At 37.8% G+C, this 27,437-nt stretch overlaps 1 protein-coding gene across 2 annotated transcripts in view; it reads left to right on the top strand.

Moving 5' to 3' along the window:
* Nucleotides 1-27,437, top strand: part of LOC136863044 (rho GTPase-activating protein 45) — a 363,658-nt gene that overhangs the window by 293,470 nt on the left and 42,751 nt on the right. For both annotated transcript variants that reach the window (XM_067139366.2, XM_067139364.2), the window contains 3 exons: nucleotides 3,521-3,993; nucleotides 13,658-13,788; nucleotides 17,800-18,385. In XM_067139366.2, coding sequence (XP_066995467.1) covers nucleotides 3,521-3,993; nucleotides 13,658-13,788; nucleotides 17,800-18,385 — 1,190 coding nt within the window. The remainder of the gene's footprint in view (nucleotides 1-3,520; nucleotides 3,994-13,657; nucleotides 13,789-17,799; nucleotides 18,386-27,437) is intronic.

Genomic DNA, 27,437 nt, shown 5'->3' with positions numbered 1-27,437 from the left:
GCTTCAGACACTTGGTCGGGGGATACAACTGGGGAGTATGACCAGTACCTCGCCCAGGCGGCCTCACCTGCTATGCTGAAGAGGGGCCTTGTGGAGGGATGGGAAGATTGGAAGGGATAGGCAAGGAAGAGGGAAGGAAGCGGCCGTGGCCTTATGTTAGGTACCATCCCGGCATTCGCCTGGAGGAGAAGTGGAAAACCACGGAAAACCACTTCCAGGATGGCTGAGGTGGGAATCGAACCCACCTCTACTCAGTTGACCTCCCGAGGCTGAGTGGACCCCGTTCCAGCCCTCATACCACTTTTCAAATTTGTGGCAGAGCCGGGAATCGAACCCGGGCCTCCGCGGGTGGCAGCTAATCACGCTAACCACTACACCACAGAGGCGGACTTCAGTAATATTCAGGGTAATAAATTACTGATTGTGAGAGCTTCACTTTTTCGTCCGTTAGATCCATATTTTTAGGAGGAGATAAAAACGTAAATTAGCAACTGGATAGCAAATTTTGAATGGGCAAATTTCAAAGCATTTTTATTAATACAAACACCAAAATCAACAACAATTAATAAATCCATTTGTAAAAATGGACGTATTTGGTTTTGCCCAAACCGCATGTGACTTGCTTTTTGCTCAGACGATAACAGGACCTGTTCTTACTGTTGTTACTAAGATGTTAGCAGGAATAGTTCCTCTCTTCTCAGACTGTTTAAAGGTGCTTCATAAACACAAATTTTTAAAATGATATTTAATAGAAGCACTAAATCTATCAATATGTAAAAATAATATTTGATATTCTATAAAACGACTGAGTTTAGAATGCCAGAGGAGTTCACGGAATTCGGAACTAAAATTTTCTTCCCCAACAGCGATCTTCCGTTGTGAAGTTCTTCAATGTATGTTCCATAATCCTCTCTTCAGAAGTGCAACTGGTGTATTTTCTTCTTCAAATCGATAAAACATCTGGCCAAGGAATTTTGCATGTCCTCTAAACTTGGTGACAGTGATCTGTTTGATGTTTATGCCATTCAAGTCTTTGAAAACTGGCGAAAATCACTTTAATTTTTTAAAAAAATTTAATCCATCCCAAGCTCTCTAGTTGTCCCAAAATGTCTGTATACATTGAGGTATTATTCTTTAGAATACACATGCCTGCCTTCTCCTTCCGGGAGGAAACTATGCCCTAGAACCGGGAAATACGCAGTGATGGTTCTCAGGGAGCAGGTCCATTTTTTACCCAAGGCGTACCCTGAAGCATGAAGCACGATATTCTCGTTATCCTGCCCCCCAAAACCGTCTTGAGAAAAAGAAGAATCCCATATTTTATATTATGATTTTCTAAAAAAATCAAGCAGAGCAAAGGAAATTTCCACTGATCCTCTACCGACGTGGTCTTATGCCCAGATATAAAAGAATAGCTCCTTTGAATTCTGGATGACAAGGCAAATATTGCAAACTGATCTGGCGAGAACAGTACGCCTACTGTATGGGCATTATGGGCAAGGTTTCCAGTTGTTGTAGATGAGAACAAAAGGTCAATCTTTCATCATTATCAGGGTGACGAAGAAGTGAATAGAATTCTTCAACTCTCACTTTGTGAATATTTTTCTCCAACATCAAGTGCATTCATCTATCAGGATCCTTTTCATTTTTAAACTGCATTGTAATTCTGCTTAAATATAAGCCCACAACAGATGCTGGTGCTTTAAAACCAATATTAAATTCTGTATACGGAGCTTAAACATCAATTTTTGATAAAAAGAAAGTCACTAGAAGCTCAGGAATTGTAAATTGACCTGATCTTGCTTTGTGTCATTCGCTGCGAAATGAAATATAATAAATATAATATAATATAATTTAATAAATATGAGATTTATTTTAAACTTTATTGACAACGTAGCAAACCTGAGCTTTCTTCAGGATCGATTTATGTCTAAAATGATCGTCTCCATGGTTTTAGATAATGTTGTCACCTGACTGGGTACGTTTAAGAATTGTACTGAGTCTGCCAAATTTTATGTAAGTCAATGCCTTGAAAATCATTCGACAGACATCCACAGTTTTCCAATTCTTGTTCGAACGCTGTATTTGCTTTGACGCTTCACGACTTTAAATTATATCCATCCGGCTATCTTACTGTCCAACGTCACTTTACTTCCACTGGGAAACAGCTTTCCACGGAAGAAACCAGCGTCGAATGGGCGAATTTCGTAGTATGAAAAGGTTTGTTATTGTTCTTATAACCTAAAAATACTTTAGATCCGGCTGGATCGTAGTAGATTTTCCTTTTCGCTATCTCCACTTTCTTCCTTTTGTCTTGCCCCGCTGCCTCATTTTTAACAGTAATAGGGCCCCATTTTCATTAAAGTTTGGAATTATATAGGACAAATTGGGGCAAATATTCGTTCATAGGCAGGGGAGTTAGGGATTGGAATAACTTAGCAAGGAAAATTTTCAATAAACTTCCAATTTCTTTGCAATCATTTAAAAAATGGCTAGGGAATCTGCCACCTGGGGGACTGCTCTAAATGCAGATCAGTAGTGACTGATAGTGACTGATTAAAATGATAAATGGGTACGACATACGGGCAAAAACACTCGCGAGAACGTTTTGTACACGTTGAAACTACACTAACAAACAAAATAAACAGGTAAGGTAAGTAGGGTGGGGGGAAGTCACGTGACAAATACTCAGGCTGTGACTGATGGTTCGGATATCTTCTCATTAACTCGGGACCATCTCAAAGACTTAACTACTTTAGCTCAGGCCTAGATGTTTGTACTTTCAATATTAGGAGGATCTGTCCGATTTTGGACGGATTTCAGTTGAGAAACAGATTCAGACGATACTATTGTATCAAAACCAATGCTCACCTAAATGTTTGATTTTTTGTATACGTTAGGTTTTGCCTGGGTGTTCTTCTCAAGCATAACGAGATTATTTTTCAATGTAACCTACATGGATAAAATAATATTCTACATTGAATACTTTAAGTTAGAACATAAATGCCAGTGCTGTAAAGTATTATTTTTCATATATCAGTAAATTACACATGCTTCATTTCTGTTAAATATAGGTTTAAATAATTTAATTTACTAAATTAATATGTTCATCAATATAATTAAAAATTAATGTGAGTTCATCGTTTACGTTCAAGGATTATAATGCCAAATTCTCTACGGTAACGTGAGTGGGGCCATAGTGTATATGTATGGCCAGCTGGCCTACCATCTCTACAAGGTCTGTATTTGCTCTATCCTGCTTCTTTTATTTTATGAAAACTGCGGAGCTCAACAGCACGGTGGGGTGACGTTACAAAGCTCCTTTAACACATGGTCAATAACAAGTAAATTTAACAACTTTATAGAAATATATTTATGACTGCCAAGAAGATCATAAGCTATGTCAAAAATTATAAACTTTGACCTTGTTCAAGCATCTATCTGGTAGCGCAAATACGTACAGGCGCCTTGGAGTGATAATGTTGCCTATATCTAAATAATGTTTATGTTTCTCTTTTAGAATCGCCAAAGATTGTCCTTCGAACACACCAGGTGAAGTTACAACTGCAGTTGAAGAATTAAAGCAGTTAGTGATGAAACTACCACACCATCATTTTCTGACTCTTGCGCGCTTGATGCTCCATCTACAACGAGTAGCAAGTGATGCTCATTCAAACAACATGCCTCCTAGTAATTTGGGGATTGTGTTTGGTCCCACACTTTTAAGAACTGCAGAAGGAAGTGCATCTCTTAATTCACTAGTGGATACTGTTCATCAGACACGTGCTATTGAACTGATGATTGAGCATTCAGAAGAAATCTTCAATGTTCAGGATATCATTACAGCTAAAGAAAACAGTGTTAAGTTGGAGCAGCTGGAAAGGAGTCTTATCTCTGGTGCAAGCTCAGGAACAGACAAAGGGAAACTACCTAAGGAGGAAGATCCTTGTAGAAGTCCCATGCTGGAGGAAACAGAGATTTTGGACTGTACAAGTAAGAACATATTTACCATCCATTGCTTCTCAAAAGTAATTTTACAGTGGTTTTTTGATATCCTGCTAGAGACAATTCAGGTCTTAACTATCTTTGTGCTCAGGCCTTTGCACACTTATAACATTTTACTCCATAGCCTATGTCTATGCCTATATATCCAATGCTGTAATCTGTTCTAACAATTTCCAATCTAAGGTCCCTAATAGTTTTTCGCTCACCGACCGTATCAACCAGTTTAGGTGGCCAAGCACTATGTGTTCCTGTCCCTTAACTATACGTTGATGGAACCCTTAGTTCCCTAAGTTCATGAGAACTCTGAAGTAATGTCTAGGGTGTTTTAGACCTGGGGTCTGAGAGGGGAAATTGTTATGAAAGTGTAAGAAATAAGATATTAGGATCAACAAGGTGTACTTCGTGGTTTTTACTGGATCACGCGATCTGCTGCAGTCCGCTGCAATGACATATTTTTCAAATATATACATAAACGTGTAACAAACGCACTCTGCTCCATTTAAACGTAAAATACAGTGGACTTCTGTTGTAATTCAATACCAGTATGCTGACCAATATTTCAAATAGATGTTTGCAAGTAGGACACTTGTCGGTCATAATGCATAGTCCATAATTAAGAGTCAGTATTGTCCGCGCAGATCCATTTCTGATGAGATAGTGTGTGCAGACTCTACTCTGTCTCCTGGTTTGGATTAGATCAAGTTCGTTACTTCCATTGAGCTGCCTCAGTCTCATCCTTGGATTTGAAAGTGACTGATGTATGAGCGATACTAGTAATGCCATTCGTAATGCAGCCAGTCGCTGTTACGAATGGTGTGAAAATGTCACTCATAGGGCCGATTAGTGTAGCCTACGCTTATCAGAGGTCTTGTTAGAGTGATATATAACAACGCCTTCTGACTCGGTGAGGAAATCAGCGGGAAACCATCTTACTCCTCATTTGACTCGTGCCTTTTCAATGACACCTAAGCTACCTGTGAGGGATGATGGTCGATCTGTTTAAGATCCAACCAGCTTTCGGGTTAAGAACTCAGCATGCATGCATACATACATACATACATACATACATACATACATACATACATACATACATACATACATACATACATACTGTACATACTATATTTGTTCATTAGACTCTGTCTGGTATATGTAATTATCCGATTGATTCTCTTTCAATTAATACCAGTAAAGGAGCGGTGAATATCGATGTATAAAAGGATTCAAGTGAACAATAAACGAACGTTTGAAGTTCAAGACGTCATACCATCCTCGACTCATACTTAATGCGTTCAACTCTTACAGTACATGAAGATCTGCATTTTTCTATACTTTTTCCCGCCAGTGAAATTCATAGAACGGTAGTTTGGCCGCCTATTTAGGGCGATGTGACCACATTACATCGCGGCGAGTGTAGCCATGTGTCATGATGAAAAGGCGTGTGAAACTTACAATAGTTTTTCGATAATGCTTATTTTTGAACAAAAGTGACTGATGCGTGGAAGGCAATTTTCAGGACGTCATTAAAATATTATTTGATTCGATGTCCATTGACTACTAACAGCAGGTTGTATTTACAGGGAATGTACTGCTACCTTTCCACCCCACACCATTTGCCGCATAGAACCTAATGACAGCATGATAATCCCTAAAAAAAAATCGGGATACTGCCATATAGCACCATACGCCAAAGCGCCTGATGGAAAGGGACCTTTTTAGTCTAGAGTCAAATGCCACCTCATCAGGAAGGAACAAAAAAATTCAGAATGATGGGTGAGCAAATGCTCTTCCGACCGTGCAAGGGTCTACTGCACCCTTCCGTTCCAAAGAATCAAACCACCGACCTCCCAAGGCCATGGTACGTTCGCGGCAGAAGATCAAAGAAAATAACACATAGCTAGCTTAAAGGCATAAATGAACGGAAGGAAACCTGGGATACAATGTTATTCGGCAAAATGACAGGCAGGCAAAAATTTAAATACCTATTTATTGAGCCTTGATAAATCAAATTAATTAAAGGTTGATCCTGAATATTTATAGTATATCAATGTTGAATATGCAATGTCCAATGGACTAAATACAAATTGTAAAGTGTCAAAAAAAATTTATTTCTCCTTTACCTCTTTCTTCTTCCCGACATGATGATAAATATTACATCATAATTTGTATAACATACTTTTCAAAATAAAAAGAAATTAAAAATATCCTTATAAATGCGACGGTTATCATTACGAACTTTCTTCACTATCAGAAGCAATTATTTATACAACAAAATAAATTGAAGATAACTTGAAGTGGTCACCTAGCTAAATTAATTATATTACAAAAATAAACAAAGAATAAATGAATGCTAGTCGTTATAATCCTAATCAAAATAAAATGACTGATGTTGGGTCCAGAAATCGAACCCACATCCCAATGGATCCAATGACAAAAATTACGAAAAATAAACTCGATTTGTCATCCACATAAAGAGTGAAACACGACTAAAAGAATGTATAAAAAGGAAAATATGTACACAATATGAAAATAAACAATAACAATATATACATGCAATTGGCTGTATATATAAAAAAAATGTGACAACAAAAATCCATAGTTGCCCCTGAACTCGAACCAATGATATCGAAGATGACGTCGACAAACGGGACTAATAAAACTGCCTTTCTTAATTAATCATATGGTCAACAAATAAATGAAAATACTGGCGTTCCAGTTAGTTAAATATTATTATAAGATCATACATGAAAAAGTCAAAGAACCCTTTAAACAATAATCGGTGTCATACAGCTTTCATTCTAAGCGGAATAGCTCGAACAACACAACATACGGTAACCCTCTTCAAGAGCCAAACCCTTTTCACTCTCCCCTCATCGTAAATTTCTGGACGTCAAAGCGCGGCTAATAATGGCTCGGTGTGGCAGAAATATCCTTTCAACATCTCAAGGTGAAAGCAAATCGTTTCCCTTGGAACACATATTTGTTAAATAATCTTATTTCATTATATATTCTCATATCATATTTCCAAAGCTCCACTGGCTTATAAATTCACTGTCCTGCCACAATTATATAATACAATATCAATCCACTGTTCATTGTCTCATATTCACATCCCTTAACTCAGAATGACCAGCTTCGATTCCATCCGATTACAGAATACAGCCTAGGTTTTTCCTACATTTTAAAATCAAATCAATAAAATCAAATATGGATTTTAAACATATCCATAAGGATATTCTCATATTTAGAAAGGGAAATTATTCGACATTAAAGGAAAACGCTAATCTCAATAGGTAGGCGTCTGTTCGATGTCTAGGCATGTCACAAGTTACGCATATAATTAATACAGCCATCTACAAATATATGTCATCATGTGAATTACATGAAAATAAGAGTGCCTTGCTATCCTAATGTTAACAGTCGATAATCCATTTTTACAAGCATAATCACCATGCATTATGATAATAAGGTTGGATATCACGTAAATAAATTATACAAAATTACGGCTCGGCTCAGTGCCAAAAACAAATCCACTATCTATTACATTTACCTAATCTAAGCACTCTGACTAACTAATATTTTATCATCACGTCAAATACATGCATTACGTTAATTATATATATATTTAAGCCCATGGAATAGACTATAAATTCCATGAAATGAACATAAATAAATATGAAGACCACTCACAAGTTCACTTTCTAATTAAAAAGAAATACATGCAATTTACATGTCTAACCTAATTTACGTGATCTGCATAATGAATAACCGCGCATTTATAAAAAAAAATTATTTCATTTTAGTACTTATCATCATGTCGTAACAATCCAAGGTTCGGGTCCCGGGTAAGACCCTCATCTTCATCTTCTAAGCTTCCATGGTGTTGACGTTGGTCACGGGTTCATGTCCGTTGCTACTCCCGCTGAGCACGTTCATAATCCAATGGTTATCTTCTACACTTATAACAGTTTTATGAGATTAAGACTTGTTGCGTCACTTTAACACACACAATACAATTAATAGCACTATAATGAAATTAATACTTGTTGCATCACTTAAAAAATTACAATTATACCGTTCTTGCGATCACATTATTTCAACCTGTTTTTAAATACTGTTGTTTGTAGACAATTACAATATTCTCGAAGATATAAACTGTACATTTACAGTCTGAAACACTGAATAGATCAGAACACCATCAAACCGTGGTTCTGCTTTGGATCCTTCGCGTAAAGTGGATGGGTTGTCATCATCGCGGTTCCTTTTATAAACTTTCCCCCTTCCATGCAAGAGACAATGGATAGTCCCCACTACTTTCTTTTAATTAATAGTTCCACGTGTCGTATGACATCGGTAATACTCTCAAACGTGTGACTCAGATTCTTAAGTAGTCTGGTTATGTGCGGAACCTGAAATGTTCGGCCATTTATTCAAAATTAATTATCAAAATAATGCCCCAACAATGTCTTCCATGAGGGTGCTGCGTACAAGGGACGCTTAGCGCGTTATATAATGCAACGATTGCGTATTCTTCCATACGTTAATATATTATAAAGAATTAGAATTTTGACAGATGTCTATAATTAAATCATATAACATCCCGAGGTTTCTCATATTAAATATTATGCATGTCTCGAAATCTCATCAAAATAATGCGATTCGCGAGCTGGCAACATCGTGTTCGGCCATTTTTTCAACGGGTGACGGTATCATTATCGATTTTTCTGGCTTGAGATTTTCTTCCCTCTCTCTCTATCTGTGTATCCTTTTAGTTAAGACGGAGTGGTGTTTAGCAAGTTACAAAGGTTGTGTAAGCATGTGCAACCTAATGCAACTTTTTGTAACAAGTACGAGGGAGCTTTACAAAGGTTTTTCACTGCCAAATAATTAATAAATAAATATGTACATGACCGATAAGGTCACAGTACATACAGCTTATTGTTTTATTCTGTGCATATTGCACACATGTTAGTAAAATGCATATCATTTAGTATTTCTTGATGAATGAATTCTCTGAAATTTAAATGCTTATTGCAACTTCTCCAGGGCATCATGTTTTTAAAGCAGGATGCGTGTTTTACAGACTGAAAATATTGAATTCTCCTTCGTGTTACAACAGTAACATTGACTGGTTTAGTCAGTGACAGGAGAGTAGGCATACTATTATATTTATGTACAGTAACATCTATATATGTATTTAAAGGAGGCAGAAGATAATAGATTAAATAATTACTGAAAAAGTGACAGAAAAGTTAATAGTACACTACAGTCCTTTCCCTTATAGATATGTTCTCCCAAGCTGACACATAAAGAGCTACGCTTTGACAGTTGCTCAAGAATGGTTGAAGAACATTTTGCAACAATATGACTCACGTAACGTTGTCACAGTGAAGTTTGATGGATAAAACAGCGGTGGCCGTTAGAGTGTATGTGTATAGCAATTAATATTATTGGTTTCTACATCCCATTCACTACTTCCTTTCTCGTCTTTAAACAAATGCCAAACCATATCAGCATTATGTTCTCGCTTGAGAGATTGCTTCAATAAGATATAATTTGAAGTGTAATATTAATTTCAGTGTTATGCTTCCAGCATTTATCTGGTCAATAAACTCCGCCATACAGTACCCTATAGATCCTAAGATGACTCGAGAATCATGAATGTCATTCATTATGATCAGAAAATACCTCATCAGTTTCAGTATCGTATGCATGATACGGTTACGCTTACTCAGATATCGCTGGACCACTGATCATATTCGAGGGTATAAATACTTGCCGACTATGATCGATAGGTTAAACAAAATGTCTTGAAGCGTTATCTATAGTTGGTATCTCGACGGAATCCTTTATAGACACATGTTTGCACGGTGTGAGTCGCGCGCTCCCATGTCACCATAATCAACACTGCAGATAGGGAATCTCAATTTCAATTCGTCGTAGTCAAATTATTACAAACTGATTAATTGGGATGAAATTCGCATAATCGCTTACCTTTCTTTAAATGGTGTGATCGAACGCTTAGAACAGATCCCCAGCAAGAGTGATCGTATTTTTTTGGTAACAATAGACTGGTTAAGCGTTTTGCTAGTAGTTATCAGTTGGGCAAATTCAGGTTTAAAAGAAGATAGCAGTGCAAGACTTGCAGAAATTGTTCACAGAATAACGTTAACATTTCCGGAGGGCGTACTTCATTAATGGTAAAATGAGGGTCAGTAAAGGAGAATTTGCAGTAACCATTGTTTCAGTAAACGTGTCCCACCAACACCAATAGCATACCACAAGTACAAAGATTTTATTCGCAATACAATTTTCACTCTTACTTATATCTTTTTCGGGAACTGGAAGGCCTAAAGTTCCATGCTGTCGAGGACTTATTAAGTCCTTTGGAAAACATCCAACGACGTATTTGGAATAAACGCAAAATAATAACCATTTCTTTGAAAATCAGGTAAAATCACATGTTGTTCAGCAGCCGCAGTTCAATTTGAGTGAACCTGGACCAAGTAGCATTGATAAGATAAAAACTCATTGTTCTCTCAATTTTGAAGTGTAGTATTAATTTCAGTGCTATGCTAGTTGTCATAGTTTGCACGTTGACCACAACTCATCAAAAGCCGATGACTTAAATGTTAGGCCCCTTTAAAGAACAAGCAAGCACAACTCCTCAAAGCAATGAACACCCAGCATAAAAATTAAAATATTGAGTGAACGGTACATTATTAAAAATGTAAAATGAATGGTTTACATTCCAGGATTTCTACGTACCGTGAATGTGTGTCGTATGTGACGAGGGTAACGAGTACGAGAAGTCACTGTAAACACGAACTGGTGTTTACACAATGGTACAGTGAAGTGCAAAAATTATATGTAGTGGACTGCACAAAATCGACTCATTTAAGTGCACGACACGATCAACTTAATGGAATTTAATGCCTGTCGTGTTTTGTTATCCAAGCGCTTAATTCCTCTATTCCTTTCCGAAATTACAGTTATTGGCCTTGTTGCTTCTGAAGCTTAGGTTTCTTGACATATGCCTCTGAATGAGGATAAACAAATGTTCTTCAGCAAGGTAATACACTACTGTTCTAACATGGAGAGTGAAAACGTGCCTATTTACGACCGTGACTGGTTATGGGACAGAGTGCTTGAGTTCCCTCGGATTCACCCTTGCCAGATAAGAATGCTTCCAAATTTATTTAGTGTCCATAAAGAATGAGCCACTTCATAGAAACCCACGGTACAAGCAATACTGAGGTAAGAAGTTCAAATATTCCGTGCAGCCACCACAGCGGATATGCTGGTCAAGTGGCTCGTGTAGCAGTCAGACGAATTCAATTGTCCAGATGATGGTAATGTGACCAGCAGCATAGAGCATTTGATCAAGCGCTTGCCTTCAAGCTCAAAATTGTAAAATCGATTTTACGCACAGTTGTTTAATATTTGAGATTGTTTAAATGCTGGAGACCCAGGTTAGAATACTTACTGGCATTTAAAAAGGTAAAAAATTTTAGCACTTCGTATTTGTTAAAATTGGTAGCAATTGAAGGGGCGTTAGACACATTACATTATTAAGTCGTCTCAGTGGATAACGGTTAATGTGTTCTGATCGAAGATGTTAATTTATACTTTGCAGGCGCTCAGACTTCCGGTAATTATTGCGGGGGGGGGGTGCATGATAAACACAAACACAGGCATTTGAAATGAGGAAACACTACTAACACCTTAACTGGGGTAGAGTTTTATAACGTAATAACGTTTTCAGCGCAACGTGCACTTTTAGAATGGGTACAGTAGCGTGCGGCAGATTAAATACTGAACCGAAAAATAATATTTTACTTGATTTATTTAAATTATTAGTGATATAATACAAATTCAATAACATTATATTATTACAGTTTTTCTTATAAACCCGTAAATACATACGTATATACACAGTATGTTCATACAAAAGTGAATATAAGAAGTGTTCCTTTCATTATTATGGTGCGGTCGTAAAGAGGCACGTTTTCACTCTCCATGTTAGAACACTAGTGTATTACCTTGCTGAAGAACATTTGTTCATCCTCATTCAGAGGCCTATGTCAAGAAACCTAAGCTTCAGAAGCAACAAGGCCAATAACTGTAATTTCGGAAAGGAATGGAGGAATTAAGCGCTTGGATAACAAAACACGACAGGCATTAAATTCCATTAAGTTGATCGTGTCGTGCACTTAAATGAGTCGATTTTGTGCAGTCCACTACATATAATTTTTGCACTTCACTGTACCATTGTGTAAACACCAGTTCGTGTTTACAGTGACTTCTCGTACTCGTTACCCTCGTCACATACGACACACATTCACGGTACGTAGAAATCCTGGAATGTAAACCATTCATTTTACATTTTTAATAATGTATCCTTCACTCAATATTTTAATTTTTATGCTGGGTGTTCATTGCTCTGAGGAGTTGTGCTTGCTTGTTCTTTAAAGGGGCCTAACATTTAAGTCATCGGCTTTTGATGAGTTGTGGTCAACGTGCAAACTATGACAACTAGCATAGCACTGAAATTAATACTACACTTCAAAATTGAGAGAACAATGAGTTTTTATCTTATCAATGCTACTTGGTCCAGGTTCACTCAAATTGAACTGCGGCTGCTGAACAACATGTGATTTTACCTGATTTTCAAAGAAATGGTTATTATTTTGCGTTTATTCCAAATACGTCGTTGGATGTTTTCCAAAGGACTTAATAAGTCCTCGACAGCATGGAACTTCAGGCCTTCCAGTTCCCGAAAAAGATATAAGTAAGAGTGAAAATTGTATTGCGAATAAAATCTTTGTGCTTGTGGTATGCTATTGGTGTTGGTGGGACACGTTTACTGAAACAATGGTTACTGCAAATTCTGGAGAAGGTGGTAGAAGGTTTTATGTCAAGAAATGAAACTAGAAAGCGGGCATTCCTTGAGAGAACTACAATTCCCAATGGAGACTGTTCAGGCATAGGCATTTGACACCATTTAGTCTGGCTGCGTGTCAAGCTCGATGTTCTGTTTTTCACCACTAGATGACAGAGGAACATAAACTCTATTTTTGTTTTGTTTGGGTAACACCTATTGCTGAGTTTTAATTAATTTTGTCGTATACACCAGATGTGCCCCGAGTGACCTTTTTCATGTCGACATCGTACAACATGGAGGACTCTTTTGCCCTTCAAAAATCCGTCTACCTCTGTCTGGTTTGAACTCGCAGTCTTGGGGTCCAGAGTTCGACACTCAAACACCGATTTGCAGAGGGGTGTAAGCTATCAGTTTATTATTAAAAGGTGGTATTAATTTTTTCATTTTAATAGCGGAAAACTACATCATTTTTTCATTTTCAGATGTTATTTTTTTACCAATAAAGAGTCCTTCTTCCAGCCACAATTTATTGATGTTTTACAAGGACACGTCAAGCAGTTTAATGTTTTTCCACTGCTGGAAGCTATTGTACCCTATTGTGCTCCAGAAAGTGCAAATGCTATTGGCCCTTCTCTCTTGTCTTGTCTCATTCTAACGTTATATTGCTGAACAAGTAGGCCTATAATTATCAATTATTATCTGTTTGATTTCTCTTACAACTGTCTATCTGTTGTAAAAAGAATTGTAAAACATCTACTTTTATTTAAGGTAATCTGCTAGAAGATGAACTAACGTGCTTCCTCTCAGCACATGACTTTAACGGAAGGAAGTCACATTTTACTCAAGCCACGCCAAAAATATTCAAAGGTTCGCTGAAAGACTATCAAGGATTAGAAGGAGTAAGTATATATCTATAACATAACATTATTTTTAATTAATTACTGTGTATAATCGCTCAAAAAAGAATGACCGCATGGTTTTGTATTTTCCTCGCATGTAATATTTTATCAGACTTAATTTTAAGTATTATCAAAATATAATTCTTCTCCCATGTAGGCCTACATATAAGCCCCTATCCACAACAAACGTTACATCTATAGGTTCACTGGTTTCAGAGAAAGGCGCATCTACGAGGAACTTAATCGATATTATGCGCTCATTTTTTAGTGACTGTACTTGCACTAATTTAACATCGTAGTAATGTGCCTGATGGTGTTCATACGCTTTATTTATTTAAGCAGCACTATAAAGGGCAGATTATTCAATCAAATTGTGTTGGACATTTATTCTTCAAAGAAGTAACTTCTTACAACTGACTGTACTCTCAATTAATAAAATTTCATAGTCACTTAAGAGTACTCTCTACAAACTAACTTCTTGGTGTGTACATAATCTCAGGCAAGTACGGCTGCGTATTTAACACCTTTTAGTATCTATGTCAGTGCAATGGGTCTTAATTCCATACTAGTCCACTTCTTCAATCAATCAATCAATCAATCAATCAATCAATCAATACTGATCTGCATTTAGGGCAGTCGCCTAGGTGGCAGATTCCCTTTCTGTTGTTTTCCTAGCCTTTTCCTAAATGATTTCAAAGAAACTGGAAATTTATTAAACATCTCCCTTAGTAAGTTATTCCAATCCCTAACTCCCCTTCCTATAAATGAATATTTGCCCCAGTTTGTCCTCTTGAATTCCAACTTTATCTTCATATTGTGATCTTTCCTACTTGTATAAACACCGAGTTCTTAAAATGGAAAGCAATGGCTTTTATTATTTCACGTTAGCAACCTGATAATGTAAGGGGCATGTCATTGAACTATGAGCCCACGCAGTATTTGTGTTCTCATTAGCACTGTCTTCGTGGCCCTGTGCAGTATTGCGAAGAAGCAGCGATGCAACCAAGTATGACCAGCTCCCGTAACAAGTCATGGTGCAAAAATAGTGAAAATGCTCTTACCTATGTTATGGAAGGAAATTCAGAATCTGCCAGCGTAACTTGTTCTCACAGGTTTCGTTCCTCTTGAAGAAATTATCATTTCCTATTGTTCTTGTTTGGTAAATTAAAATGATCTCGAAAATTCAATGTGATGAAACTGGTTGCAACTCTTCTAGAATACAGCGCGTGTATCATAGGATGTCCCAAAAGTTTTTATCAAACCAAGATTTTGAATGCACACAAACATTAAACAAGATTACATAAATGAATCTTCAGAAAAAATGTATATATTTTGACTGTTGCATTTTCCCACTGACACCCGTTCCACTAGGATATTTAGTTTCAGCCTTTCCAAAGGATGTAAGTTTGTTTTGCATACTCCTTCCTTTCATTTATTTCAGAGGAAGAATCTCAGTGCGCGTGATCAAGAGGCTGAGGGCATAGCTAATGCTTAACAAAACCTCAGTCCCTAACACGTTATAGACTCTTCCCGTTCGAAAACTGTGGCAGAATCCAGTCGAAAATGGAGAAACTTGTGGTTCTCTCAGATAATTTTTTAAACATATGGTACAACGATTATCTTGCCACTCACGGGGCACCGTACATTTTTGGTATCTTCATAATAAGCGCTTCTTTTTCTTAGTTTTAATAACAAATATTTTGTAAATTCACATGTCATGCACACAGATCCAACCTTCTTCTACAAGATAATGAGATGCGAGTCAATTTACCCTTTAGATACATCTTTCCAAACTTATTGACAAAATTTGAGTTCGGGTTTAGGATCAGCCACTAGCAGCTCTTGCGTTACAAAAATTTTGTACGGTTTCATGTTGATCAAGTGTGTACTTCTTCTCTCTGAAGCGTAACGAAGTACTTTTGTGAATGAAACCGAAATAATTTCCTTAGAGATAACCAAAATCTTCGATTTTTGTCCTGTGATCTTGCATTCGGGAGATAGTAGGTTCGTACCCCACTTTCGGCAGCCCTGAAGCTTGTTTTCTGTGGTTTCCTATTTTCACACCAGACAAATGCTGGGGATGAACCTTAATTAAGGCAACGGCCGCTTCCTTCTCACTCGTAGCCCTTTCCTACCCCATCGTCGCTATACCTATCTGTGTCGGTGCGACGTAAAGCCAATTATAAAGAAAAAAGATGTGTATCTTCACACAGAATGTAAAGTCATTCAATGAAAGAATGAGTGGATGACACTGCATGTACTTGCATGCTTATTTGATCAGAATTGAAATTATTATCAAAATATAATTCACCTCCTGTGTGGACGTTTTACTTTTAACCGTCTTTCCTATTTACTTATAGACTTTCCTCTTTTATCACTGATAGTAAACGTCTGAGCCACTCAGCCCGGCTGTGTCCTTTGTAAATGTCTTTATTATCACAAATAAATGTCAGTAATTTGCCAGTGTTGGTCGCCTGCTCTACCTGAACATTATCCTTATACCCAACTACCTTTACATACCACTGACTGAATACTTCTGCCTTTTGTAAGTCCACACACAGGAGCAGGTTCGATCCTGCCAAGTTGAACTCAGAAGGCCAGCGCTCTACCGTTTGAGTTACTCATATCATAAGGGAACTCTTTGGGTTAAACTAGATAGATTGCAATGAAACTTGGTAGGGTGATCAATTAAGTTATAATAAACTCAATGTTAACACTCATTCTGGCATAAAGTAGTATTTACGTAATTAAATTATTGAACAATTTTGCCGCAGTTTTAAGTGGAATGTGCTGTAAAATGATTATTACCATTAAATTTAGAATATACTTAATTGAACATCGCACAAAGTTTCATTGCAATTTTTCTAGTCCGATACAAACAACTCCCCAGTCAGAGCTTGATTTTTATTTTTTATTTTTACAATTGGCTTCACGTCGCACCGACACATATACTATAGGTCTTACGACGATATTTTGTCCCGCAGTTCTTTTGCGTGCCAGTAAACATACGGACACGAGGCGTACGTATTTGAGCCCCTTCAAATACCATCGGACTGAGCCAAGCTGCGCGGTTTGGGTAACGTACCTGTCAGCTTAGAACCCCACTGTCGGCACTGTCTGAGTTCAACTTGGCAGGTTCGATCCTGGCTCAGTCCGATGGTATTTGAAGGGGCTCAAATACGTACGCCTCGTGTCCGTATGTTTACTGGCACGCAAAAGAACTCCTGCGGGACAAAATGTCAGCACCTTGGCGCCTCTGAAAACCGTAATAGTGGTTAGTGAGACGTAGAACCAATACATGTATTTATTTATTTATTTATTTATTTATTTATTTATTTATTTATTTATTTATTTATTTATTTATTTATTTATTTATTTATTTATTTATTTATTTATTTATTTATTTATTTATTTATTTATTTATTTATTTATTTATTTACCTCGTATTTGCCAAGATGAGCGTCAGGTTACATTTGTAGATAAAGGTTTCTCGTTTGATGTGCAATTCTCTTTGTCTCTGGGACTGATGGCCTAGATGTTAGGCCCCTTTAAGCAACAAACATCACCATGTTTTTCTCTGTATCTTTGATTTGTTCAGTATATAACTATATTGTCCTAAAATATGCGTGGCCATTTGCATTCACTCCAAGTAAATATAAGAATCTATTTTATATCACCATTCTGGCAACAAATCTAAGTCTTCAGCAACATGCCATTTTTAGGTTATCAAACTTATTTCCATTGAAGCGATGACCAAAGATTTACTTTGCTCTTTAAAATGATTTATTTTTATAACGCTGGTTATAACTGGTAAAAATCTTGATATTTAAAATGAGTCAGTAACACCTTAACTACTGTTCAAGATAATGCATACACCAATAATCTCTCACACACTATAGGAAATAAACAAGACCATCATTGCTGTACATGTAGCATTTATTTAGTCATTACAGCACTGTTATCAGGAAGCAATTGATCTCCTTATCTTATTTTGTTGCTTTGTTATTTCAGCTTCCAGTTCTTGGGGTCGGATCAATTGAAGGAAATGCCAACGTAGAGCATAAAATGAAAGGAAGTCTTTCTGTGATGACTTCTAGTGTGCACGAAAGTAAAGTATCGAATGTGGTATACTGTGGAACGTTACCTGTGAACCAGAGTGCGGAATTCTCCCGAGAGGTCTCTGAGAGTGAGAATGTTGGTGTCATCACTACGAAAGAGTGGAGATCTTCCGCGAAAATGGAAGATATAAGCAAACAAAAGTCTTACGTTCAGAGGGTTGAGAGTTCGACGGATTCCGATTACAGCTTTGAAACACAGGCAAGCACTTCCTTAGAAAGCTGCAGTGCCAGGGACCTCGAAGATACTACTGAATTATTTCTAGAGCCTTCAGCACTCTGGAGAAAGAAGTATGGCAGAATGGGACTGTGTAAAGACGGGAGACATGAGCTACTATCCAGAGACGCTGGTGTGTCGCTCTTGAGTCGCTCCTTAGATGACAGTCAAGGAAGTGATGTAGAAGACGTTTCAGTTAGGAGAAGTGTAGTTACAGTCCACACCTTTCATGGAAATGCAACGCAGAGCGCTAGTACAAATTTGGGTGAGTATCAGATCTCTACAAATTCATCTCAGTTTTCTACCCTCACTCTGCTCGTCTCTCGTCTTCCTCCTCGCTTCTTTTTCGCTACGCAGAAGCATCCTATCACATCCTCTCCAATCAGCAAAGCCATTCACCATCGTATTGTGATATTCCGTACTGCTATCGTTTCTTATTTTGGACCAGAAATTTAAAGTGATATAGAAGTGTTGATTTAATAATGTGACGGCGTTCTACCGCTAGAATTCCTTGAGATCAGAGAGGGTCCCAGCACGTTCCTTCGCTCAAACATTGTCCTTCATTCCGTGTCACGGAGAGGTTAATTACTTACGGCTCGGTTACACCGTATGTTTGTAATTTTACGATTGTGAAAATTCTTGTTTCGTACTGTAGGAATTACATGAAAACTATTTGCAGTGTGCTTCCGAAATTCCACCACATTCTCAATAAATCCGATAAAAACGATAAAAGTCTGAAATATTAGTAGAACATTTTTAAAGTTATTTTATCAGTCCTGTTAACACTTGGTTCAAATTTAATTAACTGTTTCTTTCCAGCAAAAATTCATCGTTCAAGGAAGGAATATCTTCTTCTTCTTCTAAGCGTTTATCCTACTGTTGTAGGATCCGCTTCATGGATCAAGAAACGCCATATTTGCATTTATGTATTTTATGTATTTTGTGTATTTATTGAAGAAGATGAGCAATACAGGCTTTTCGCCCAAATTCAAAAACGCCATATTCCACGATCGAAAACATCATTACGCTGTAGGTGGAGTGCTCTTATGCCGGCGTTAATGGCATCCTGCATCGTTGTTTTGGCCTTCTAATTGGTCGAATTCCGCTGACTTTAACGTGGTAGGCAGTATTGGCGACAGTATGAAGTGCTGCGCGCATGATGTGGCCATACCATTGGAGGCGTCTCTGAGGCATTTTCTTATTTATTGGGGCGATGCCATTCTTCTTCCGAATAGCGTCGTTTGTAATGTGGTCGAGGCGAGAGATTCCTATCGACCAACACAACATACGCATCTCCATAACGTGAAGTTGGTGCTGTACTCGTCTCGTAACTGGCCAGCACTCATCTCCATACATAGCGACTGGACACACAAATGTACGGATTTTTTTCGAAAGAATATGCTAATGTTGATACAAATCTAAAAGTTATGAAACACTTGTGATACGCTTCTGATTTTCATATAAGCTAATTATGCAGAACTAAAAACTTATTAGCACATGCTCATCATTGGTTTCAGGCTTTATGAGTTTAGGCCTATGCAAAAATGTAATGTTAGATAATGTAAAGTAGCATACGCTCAGATAAATATGGTACGAATTTAGGTCAAACTGTTAGTGTCTGTTAACCAGTAAACTCATGGAATCCGTTATGATGCCACGTTAGCGACTAAACCAGCCGTGCAGTTGACCTAGTTTCAAGACGCCACATTGTTCGTATGAATGAGTGTAATACGTCCCTGTAAGGCACATTGTTGTTGTTGTTGTTGTTGTTGTTGCTTTCGTAGCATAGAAGGATTTGCGGACGACATACCACGCGGAGGGAATGTTCTATATCTCCCACACTGGGAAATTCTAGACAGAACTGTCAGTTTGTACGGATGTCATTGTTTCACCACTGTGATTCATCTTAAACGTTCTACAGCAATAATAATTTCTGAGTGCTCGTTTCGTTCAATGTGCTCTCGCGTTCTTCAAATGCAGCATTTGGTCAATCACTCCAAGACTTAGGATGCAGAACTTCACTGAAAGGTGTAACTGTGAAAAACCGAACTGCAAAATATTGTGTTTTTCGGAAAAGAATCCTTCGTTTAGGGAATAAAACGGGCTCATCTTTTCAAGCGATGATCTGTTGAAAGACATCTTGAAGACAGTATTCTAGTAAGGCACAGCACATCACATCACAATTGAGTATGATAACAAATCCAAATCAATATCCGTACAACATGTTGCTGTTTCTTTCACTACCATTAATAATGCTGGGTTTTTTCTCGGTAACGTTCTGACGCCAGTGACATTTCCATTTTCACAGGCCAGAAACCAATGACAAGTTAACGTAGTATTGACTAAATCATCACTAAATTTGCTAAAATATTACACTCTTAAGAGAAAAGATACATAAATTCCAATAAGTACAGAATTTCAAAATGACCCCCTTGCAAGCATTTTAAGTACAGTACTAAGAGCCGTTACAGCAGAGAATTTCATGAAGAACAGCATGACCAAAGAATCGTACGAATATCTCTAGTTACATTTATGTTATTAAAAATCCATCAAATTGTTATTGTGTGTGATTTGCAATATAATTCTTTACGCCTTATGGAACATGTCGGCAATTATGAAGAAACTTAGTATATCGGTATATAAAAATATACGTGTCAAATTCCAATTTCCTGCGTTATTAAATCATATCGTCGCTGCACCGACAAAACCTCGTATCCCACAATGCCCCTTCTATCCATTATTCTTCTTACAGTAAGACTGATCACGCCTCCCAGCCACGTATAGATATGCAGTCCATCAGAACAATGTTCGTTGTCTTCGTTTTCCTTTTCTGGCGGGTAAACGAAAATGAACCTTAAATGCATTACACTGTAGGAGTGCATAAATACGTCATGCAAACATACATTCTTACAGCGCGGTGCAGTAATGTTCAATTTCCTTTACACATTGGCGTACGAAAACGAGCACAACGAAAATTGTTCTGATGGACTGCATATCCATACGTGGCTGGGAAGCGTGACCAGTCTTAAGGAGAATAATGGATCGGAAAGGCATTGTGGGATACGACGTTTGCCGGCGCCTCGACGATATGCTTCATGTATACAAGGTGATGGTGGTGTGGAGAATAGAACGTTAAAGTGGTTTGACCAAGTTAAATAGAAATTACTGGTGTTCTTGAATAACAGTAATGAAACGATAATATTAACAATAACGAGATCTAATGAAATGAAATGGCGTATGGCTTTTAGTGCCGGGAGTGTCCGAGGACAAGTTCGGCTCGCCAGATGCAGGTCTTTCGATTTGACTCCCGTAGGCGACCTGCGCGTCGTGTTGAGGATGAAATGATGATGAAGACGACACATACATCCAGCCCCCGAAACAGGGGAATTAACCAATTATGGTGAAAATTTCCGACCCTGGCGGGAATCGAACCCGGGATCCGTGTGACCAAAGGACAGCACGCTAACCATTTAGCCATGGAGCCGGACTACGAGATCTAATGATAATGGTGCATACATTTACAATTGAAACATGATGGCGCCCTATTTGATTCATTTCGCTATTTTAGTCATTTACAAGTTTGTTCAGTTTGTCACCATATACATTTAAAAACATCTTATACAGTTGAACTTGTACACGTCTGGCTGGAAGTGCACAATCTTGACATTATGTGAACGGGATGCACATACGTATACACCAATAAGTAACATCACCGCAGTCTGGACTTGTACTGGACAGAGACTGAAGTTGTCTCTAATACATTCGGAAACTATGTTGGCCAATCAGCTGCCTTATTAAGGATCTCACCCTCCGTCACATTGGTTGAAATTGTGAGTAGTGTGCTAAACGGTGAATTATGGTGTCTTCTTTCCTGCAAACTGTGCAACTTGGATTGTCTATCATACGGATGCGATGTAATTTTTAGTTGGTTGTTATCAATTCAAGCACTGCCATATACCAGAATTCACGTACTATGTTCGGAAGGACTTTATTATTAACGTTCCTGCAAATTCGATTCCAGTTAACTACAAGTGCAGTCTTCATGATCGTGGCGGCATATACAACGTAATTATTACGCTGTACGAAGGTACAGATATCTCTGGAAGTTTCGTAGTGGTTAGTGTATCAGGAGAGAAGTAGCTAAGTTCGGGTTTTAGAACTCGTTCGTGGGGAGCTAGATGATGTACATCATAGTATGCTAGATGGTTGCAATTTTCTTGCAGGTGGCAACATTGTTGTAGAAATTTTTAAGAGCTCGGGGGTTTTTCGATGTCATTATGTTTCAACTTAGGAAAAGGGATTTCACTTGAGTGCCAGCGTTAATGAGACCAAGACCACCAAGTGGCTTAGGTAAGGTGAGAGAGTTGTGTGCCATTCTTAAAAGTGAGCCTTGTCAGAGAAACCAACCTATTGCTGATGTAACCGCGGTATTTGTCATGCGGGGAGTAGGAAGAATTTGGCTCAAGTAACATACCTTGCTCACGACGAACATGTTGAGACATTGTATTCTCTGTCGGAGTGATAACGATCTATTATTTTCCCGTTGCAATACACCTCTGAGTGAGTTTAGTTTCTGTGTCCATTTCCACTGTATCCTTTTCTGTATCATTTTCCCTACAACTTTCACTTCTTCCTCAAGGTTAAGCCAGTTTGGTGGGACGAATTTCCTACTTTTTTCACCTAGTACTAGCATATATGACGTTTTAGTGTTCAGTCTTATGTCAAACTATCAACCATACTCGTTGATTGCGTTAAATAACCATTCAGAATCCTGGCTACAGTCAGCAATGATGGTGACGTAATCTACATACGCATAAACCTTCAGGGCATAAGCGTTGCCTGTAGCAGTGAGACCACTGAGTTGTGGCTCAAGAGACAAAACAAACAGGAGCACCAAGAGTGGGCATACTTGTCTTATTCATTTATTAATGTTTATAGGTCGGTTAAGATAAACTTATGAAAAAAGAAAATAACCGTTGAAGCAGACTCTTGAAGATGCTCCTTTCAAGACATTTCTTATGACAGTGATGAATTTCTCTACAAACTCTAGGGCTTTAAGTGCTTCAATTACATAGGCATGATTCATTCGATCAAAGGCATAGTTGAAGTCTATAGTGATTGTTTTCTTTCCCTGTCGATCGAGGATTCACATACTTTGTCTCGAATGGCGCACACTGTGTTAATGATTGATCTACCCAGGATTGCACATAATGAGTGTTGATATACGCCTCCCATGAAGGTACTTAGCCTTTGTTTTATTCATTTGGAAAGTATTTTGTAATCAAAGTTTAGTAAAAAGATAGGTCTGAAAGCTTCTCTCTTCAGAGAACTAGGTTTCTTTGGTATCAGTACAATCATCCATCATTCAAGTGCATTATTTGGAGCACGGACGGGTTCTTCTTGTATAATTGGCTAGAAACTGAACAAGAATACTCTACCAAGACCATCGGGGCCTGGTGATTTGTTGCGTATGTAAAGTTCGTAAAATTCGTAAAATTCTTCCATGCTCAGGTGGGAACTGAAACTTCCTTGTTGGCGATTTGTTACTCTTCCTCGGATGACATCAAATAATTTATATTGATTGTTTACATCCTTCTGCGAGGTCCACTCAAAGTGTGACTGAAATTAGTTTTCAGTATTATCTTTAATTTCCTGATGGCTGGAACTCTCCTCTCTTGATGGTAATACGAGTTTCTGAATGCTCTTCTGACGACCTCGTCTTTGTTCTCGTATTGGATGATATAGAGAAGGTGCTTCGGTAGATCCTTTGTGTTCATATATGGCGCGGATTTTAAACCCTTCTAATTTCTTCCGGTGCAACCTTCAGAGTTGAACTCTTACTTTCTTAATGGATTGATACGGTAAGGACTTTTTTATCTCATTTGTACAACTGTCACAAGCATTTGTAGCAGAATTCCATTGTGTGATTAATTTGACGTCGGCATACCACGATCTTTTCAAGATCAGTACGCTTCTGGGTTTCGCATACTTCAGCCACCAGCCGATTGTGTTTTAAAAGCGTGCTATCTGCTTCTTGCTCTTCTACTGTATCCAATCCGTATGAAACTGTTCCCTTAGGTCTTCATTATCTAAATTAGTTTCGTTGAGTTTCCACGTGCCCCTCCCATACGGAGCTCTGGCGTCTCCGAAGACCGAAAAAGTAGTTGGTGGGACGTAACGCAAATAATATTATTATTATTACCATACGGAGCTCCAAGCACCACACAGTGGGATATTTCACCAATCTAGTGGAACTTTATACATTACTTTATTTATATCTGCCTGTGAAAGGTTTTGACATTACATTCGATTGCAAGAAATTTATTTGCAAAATAATGTTTTATTTGTATTACGTATTTACAAAACAATTATGAGGTTTTCCATAAACCTAAACACATATTTGTATTGATCAGTCTTGCAGTGAATTAATGAAACTAAAAATAAATCTGACTTCTCTTAACGGATTTTAAGGCAGCCAGTTATATGTAAATAAGCCTTTAGTGACAATTACAACATAACACTGGTTAGTCCGTCTAATAAAAACATTGTCAGAGATTACGCAAAACTTACGCAAAAAAGAGAAAAGATGTTAATTATTCTGTATCATTGCTGTAATTGGAATGGTCACACCAGTCATTCATACATGGCCATTTTGTAAATCGTACAGTCTTGGGAATTATTTCTGAACGTTTGGTCTTGGCAGGAGTGCGTTTGCTAGCAATATACGGATCAGAGGTGACCTGCAATCTGAGAATTAAATCCGTGTGTGTATTAACCTTTGATGATTTTAGTGTAAAGAGTTCCCTGTATTTACTGACGTCATTATTTCAGGCCTCCTTTGCTTCTTCTGAAAGCAACCCAATTGGTAGAATACTCCCGGTTATAACATCTCGTGAAATAATACGTTGTGCATACTTACGAGCATGTAGTACCAAGAATACACTTTCAAGTACAATTCCAGTGTGCAACGAGCGTACTCACCAAATTTGTCTATATCGACCGGGAAACAACAATTTGGGCATTCCAATATTATTTCAAATCTCTTTTATATTCTACATTTACTCTAGTAATTTTTGACGATGTTTAAGCATTTCTAAAACTTGCGGGCTGTATTGCTGTCATTGGTGCTTCCTGCGTGTTGTTTAGTCATATCTACCTATAGCTCGAATTCACTACGAAATTTTACTGGGACATGTTTCTTTTTTCCTTCTATTTTGATCCATTTTCCTTTGGCGCGTACCCGCCATGCTTTAATATCTAGTTTGTAAGAAATGTGGAAAATACATTCCAAAAAATATATCCAAGTATGAAGCTTGAGAGTCCAAAAGTCTGAGAGAGAAAACCAAGATTATTCATCTCCCTCCGTTTTGCTCCACATAAATAACATGTTTTGCGTAGACGCGCATGAGGATACAGAATTAAAAAACTTTTCCACCAACCATCTTAGGCCTGACGATAAATTCCATTCCACCTGCAGTTATTATGGTAGGGGTGAGATTGGCGATATGTTCTTCTTCTTTTTGTGCATCGTTTTACATACATACCGTTTCTTTTGCGAAAACAAACTTTATAGGGCGACGGAAGGAGCTGGATTTTGTCAAATTAGATATTTATTATTGTTATTGGCATTATAAATTTGAATAGGTACCATAGAGACGCTAAACAAATTTTCATCAGTTGAATGCTCATCTAAAAACGTTTGGCGATACATACTTTGTTGAACACCGCCACAGGCCCGCTTAACAACAATGTCATTGGTACTAATATTGGACAATATTCGAAAAATATCTCCTTGGTCTTTACCAAGCCTTGATATAATATAATCAAGATGGGACTGCACAGGTATTAAAGCGGATGTTTCTGTGATTGTTATATCTAACATTATCACAGCTGGCTTTTCTTGCCTGATCATGCACGATATTATACTGGTTTTTTGAAAGATTCGCATCAGCTGTTAAAGCTAAAGCTTCATCTGCTGATAATTTAGCAGGAAATTTAAGCGAAAATACTCGATATTTCTTGACTCTTCTTTAGTTATCATTTTATTTCTCTCAAATGGCAAGATACAGTATTAACATACAAGAGTAACACAACAAGCAAACCACTCCATCTTTTAGTACAGTATAATGTCCACCTGTCACATGTCCTTCTGTCCTTGAAAAACAAAACAAACAAAAAATTTTCGTTTTCTCTCGTATCCTATTGTTCTAGAACATTGTCATTTCAAAAAAACATTGGCACAAAACACATTACGTGAAAACCACTGCACTATTCGCTGCACGACCATTCGACTGCTACAATGAAACACTCTCGAGTTCCTTAACGTGATGATTCTCTGTCGGTGGCACACGTTTCAATGTTGTTTGGCATCTTTTAGAAGGCGGATAAATGTGTTCAGGGAGCACTGTTCGTTTTTCTGGACATAATATAGATACCCCATGACCAGCCAAGTTTGCGCAAATTGCAAGTGCTGCGTACCGAACTCTAGCTCTAAAGCTGCTCTGTAAGCTGCATTAGGATTAGCTGATCCTGTCATCTGTCTTAGCACAGAACAAAACCATTTCCAGACAATTTTGACACTTCCACAAGTCGTAAGTTTATGCTTCTGTGTGTCCACCTCCAGATATTTTCTACAGAGTAGGGATTGGGTGATGTTATGACGGAAATTTTTATCTTCTGTTGGAATAATTTCGTTTATATCTTTATATGCTGCAACTTTCCAGTCAGTTGGTATATGAGGATCTTTGAAATTTCTCCAGATTTCTTTCCATTTCCTATTTGGGTACTTCTCCGTGGTCTGGGGTTGTGTTTTGTTCTTCTCTACTAGATGATTGTATATTACTCTTATAGGAGGTACGTTGTGTCCTGTCACTCATATCGTATCTATCTCACGCAGCGCTCTTCTAAAACATCGTGTCGGCACTAAATACTTTGAATTTTGCTGACTTATATTCCAAAAATAATTCTGTTGAGGAGCTCCTACTGCTGTCATTAACTCTCGCATTAAAGGCACTTGGCATTTTTCACCGACTGCTATGAGACCCAGTCCTCCTTTCTCGACCGATTTCTTCACTTATGATCTTGCTACACGAAACATATCCTCGCCATAAATAATAACTAATACATAGTTCAACTCGCTGGCTTATTTTTACCGGCATGGGTAGAATTTGTGCAACATACCACAATTTAGATAAGGCTAGCAAGTTTGTATGCCACACCTTTTGAATGATGCTCAGGTTTCGACTCAAACTGATTGACAATGTGGCGCGTACCCTTGAAACTATGGTTGTCCAGTTCATGTCAATAGTTTGGGCCAT

The sequence above is a fragment of the Anabrus simplex genome, chromosome 2 (assembly GCF_040414725.1).
Source record: "Anabrus simplex isolate iqAnaSimp1 chromosome 2, ASM4041472v1, whole genome shotgun sequence".
In the NCBI taxonomy this organism is placed as follows: domain Eukaryota; kingdom Metazoa; phylum Arthropoda; class Insecta; order Orthoptera; family Tettigoniidae; genus Anabrus; species Anabrus simplex.
The sequence above is the reverse complement of the archived record's forward strand: the minus strand, read 5'-3'. Positions and strand labels throughout refer to the sequence as shown.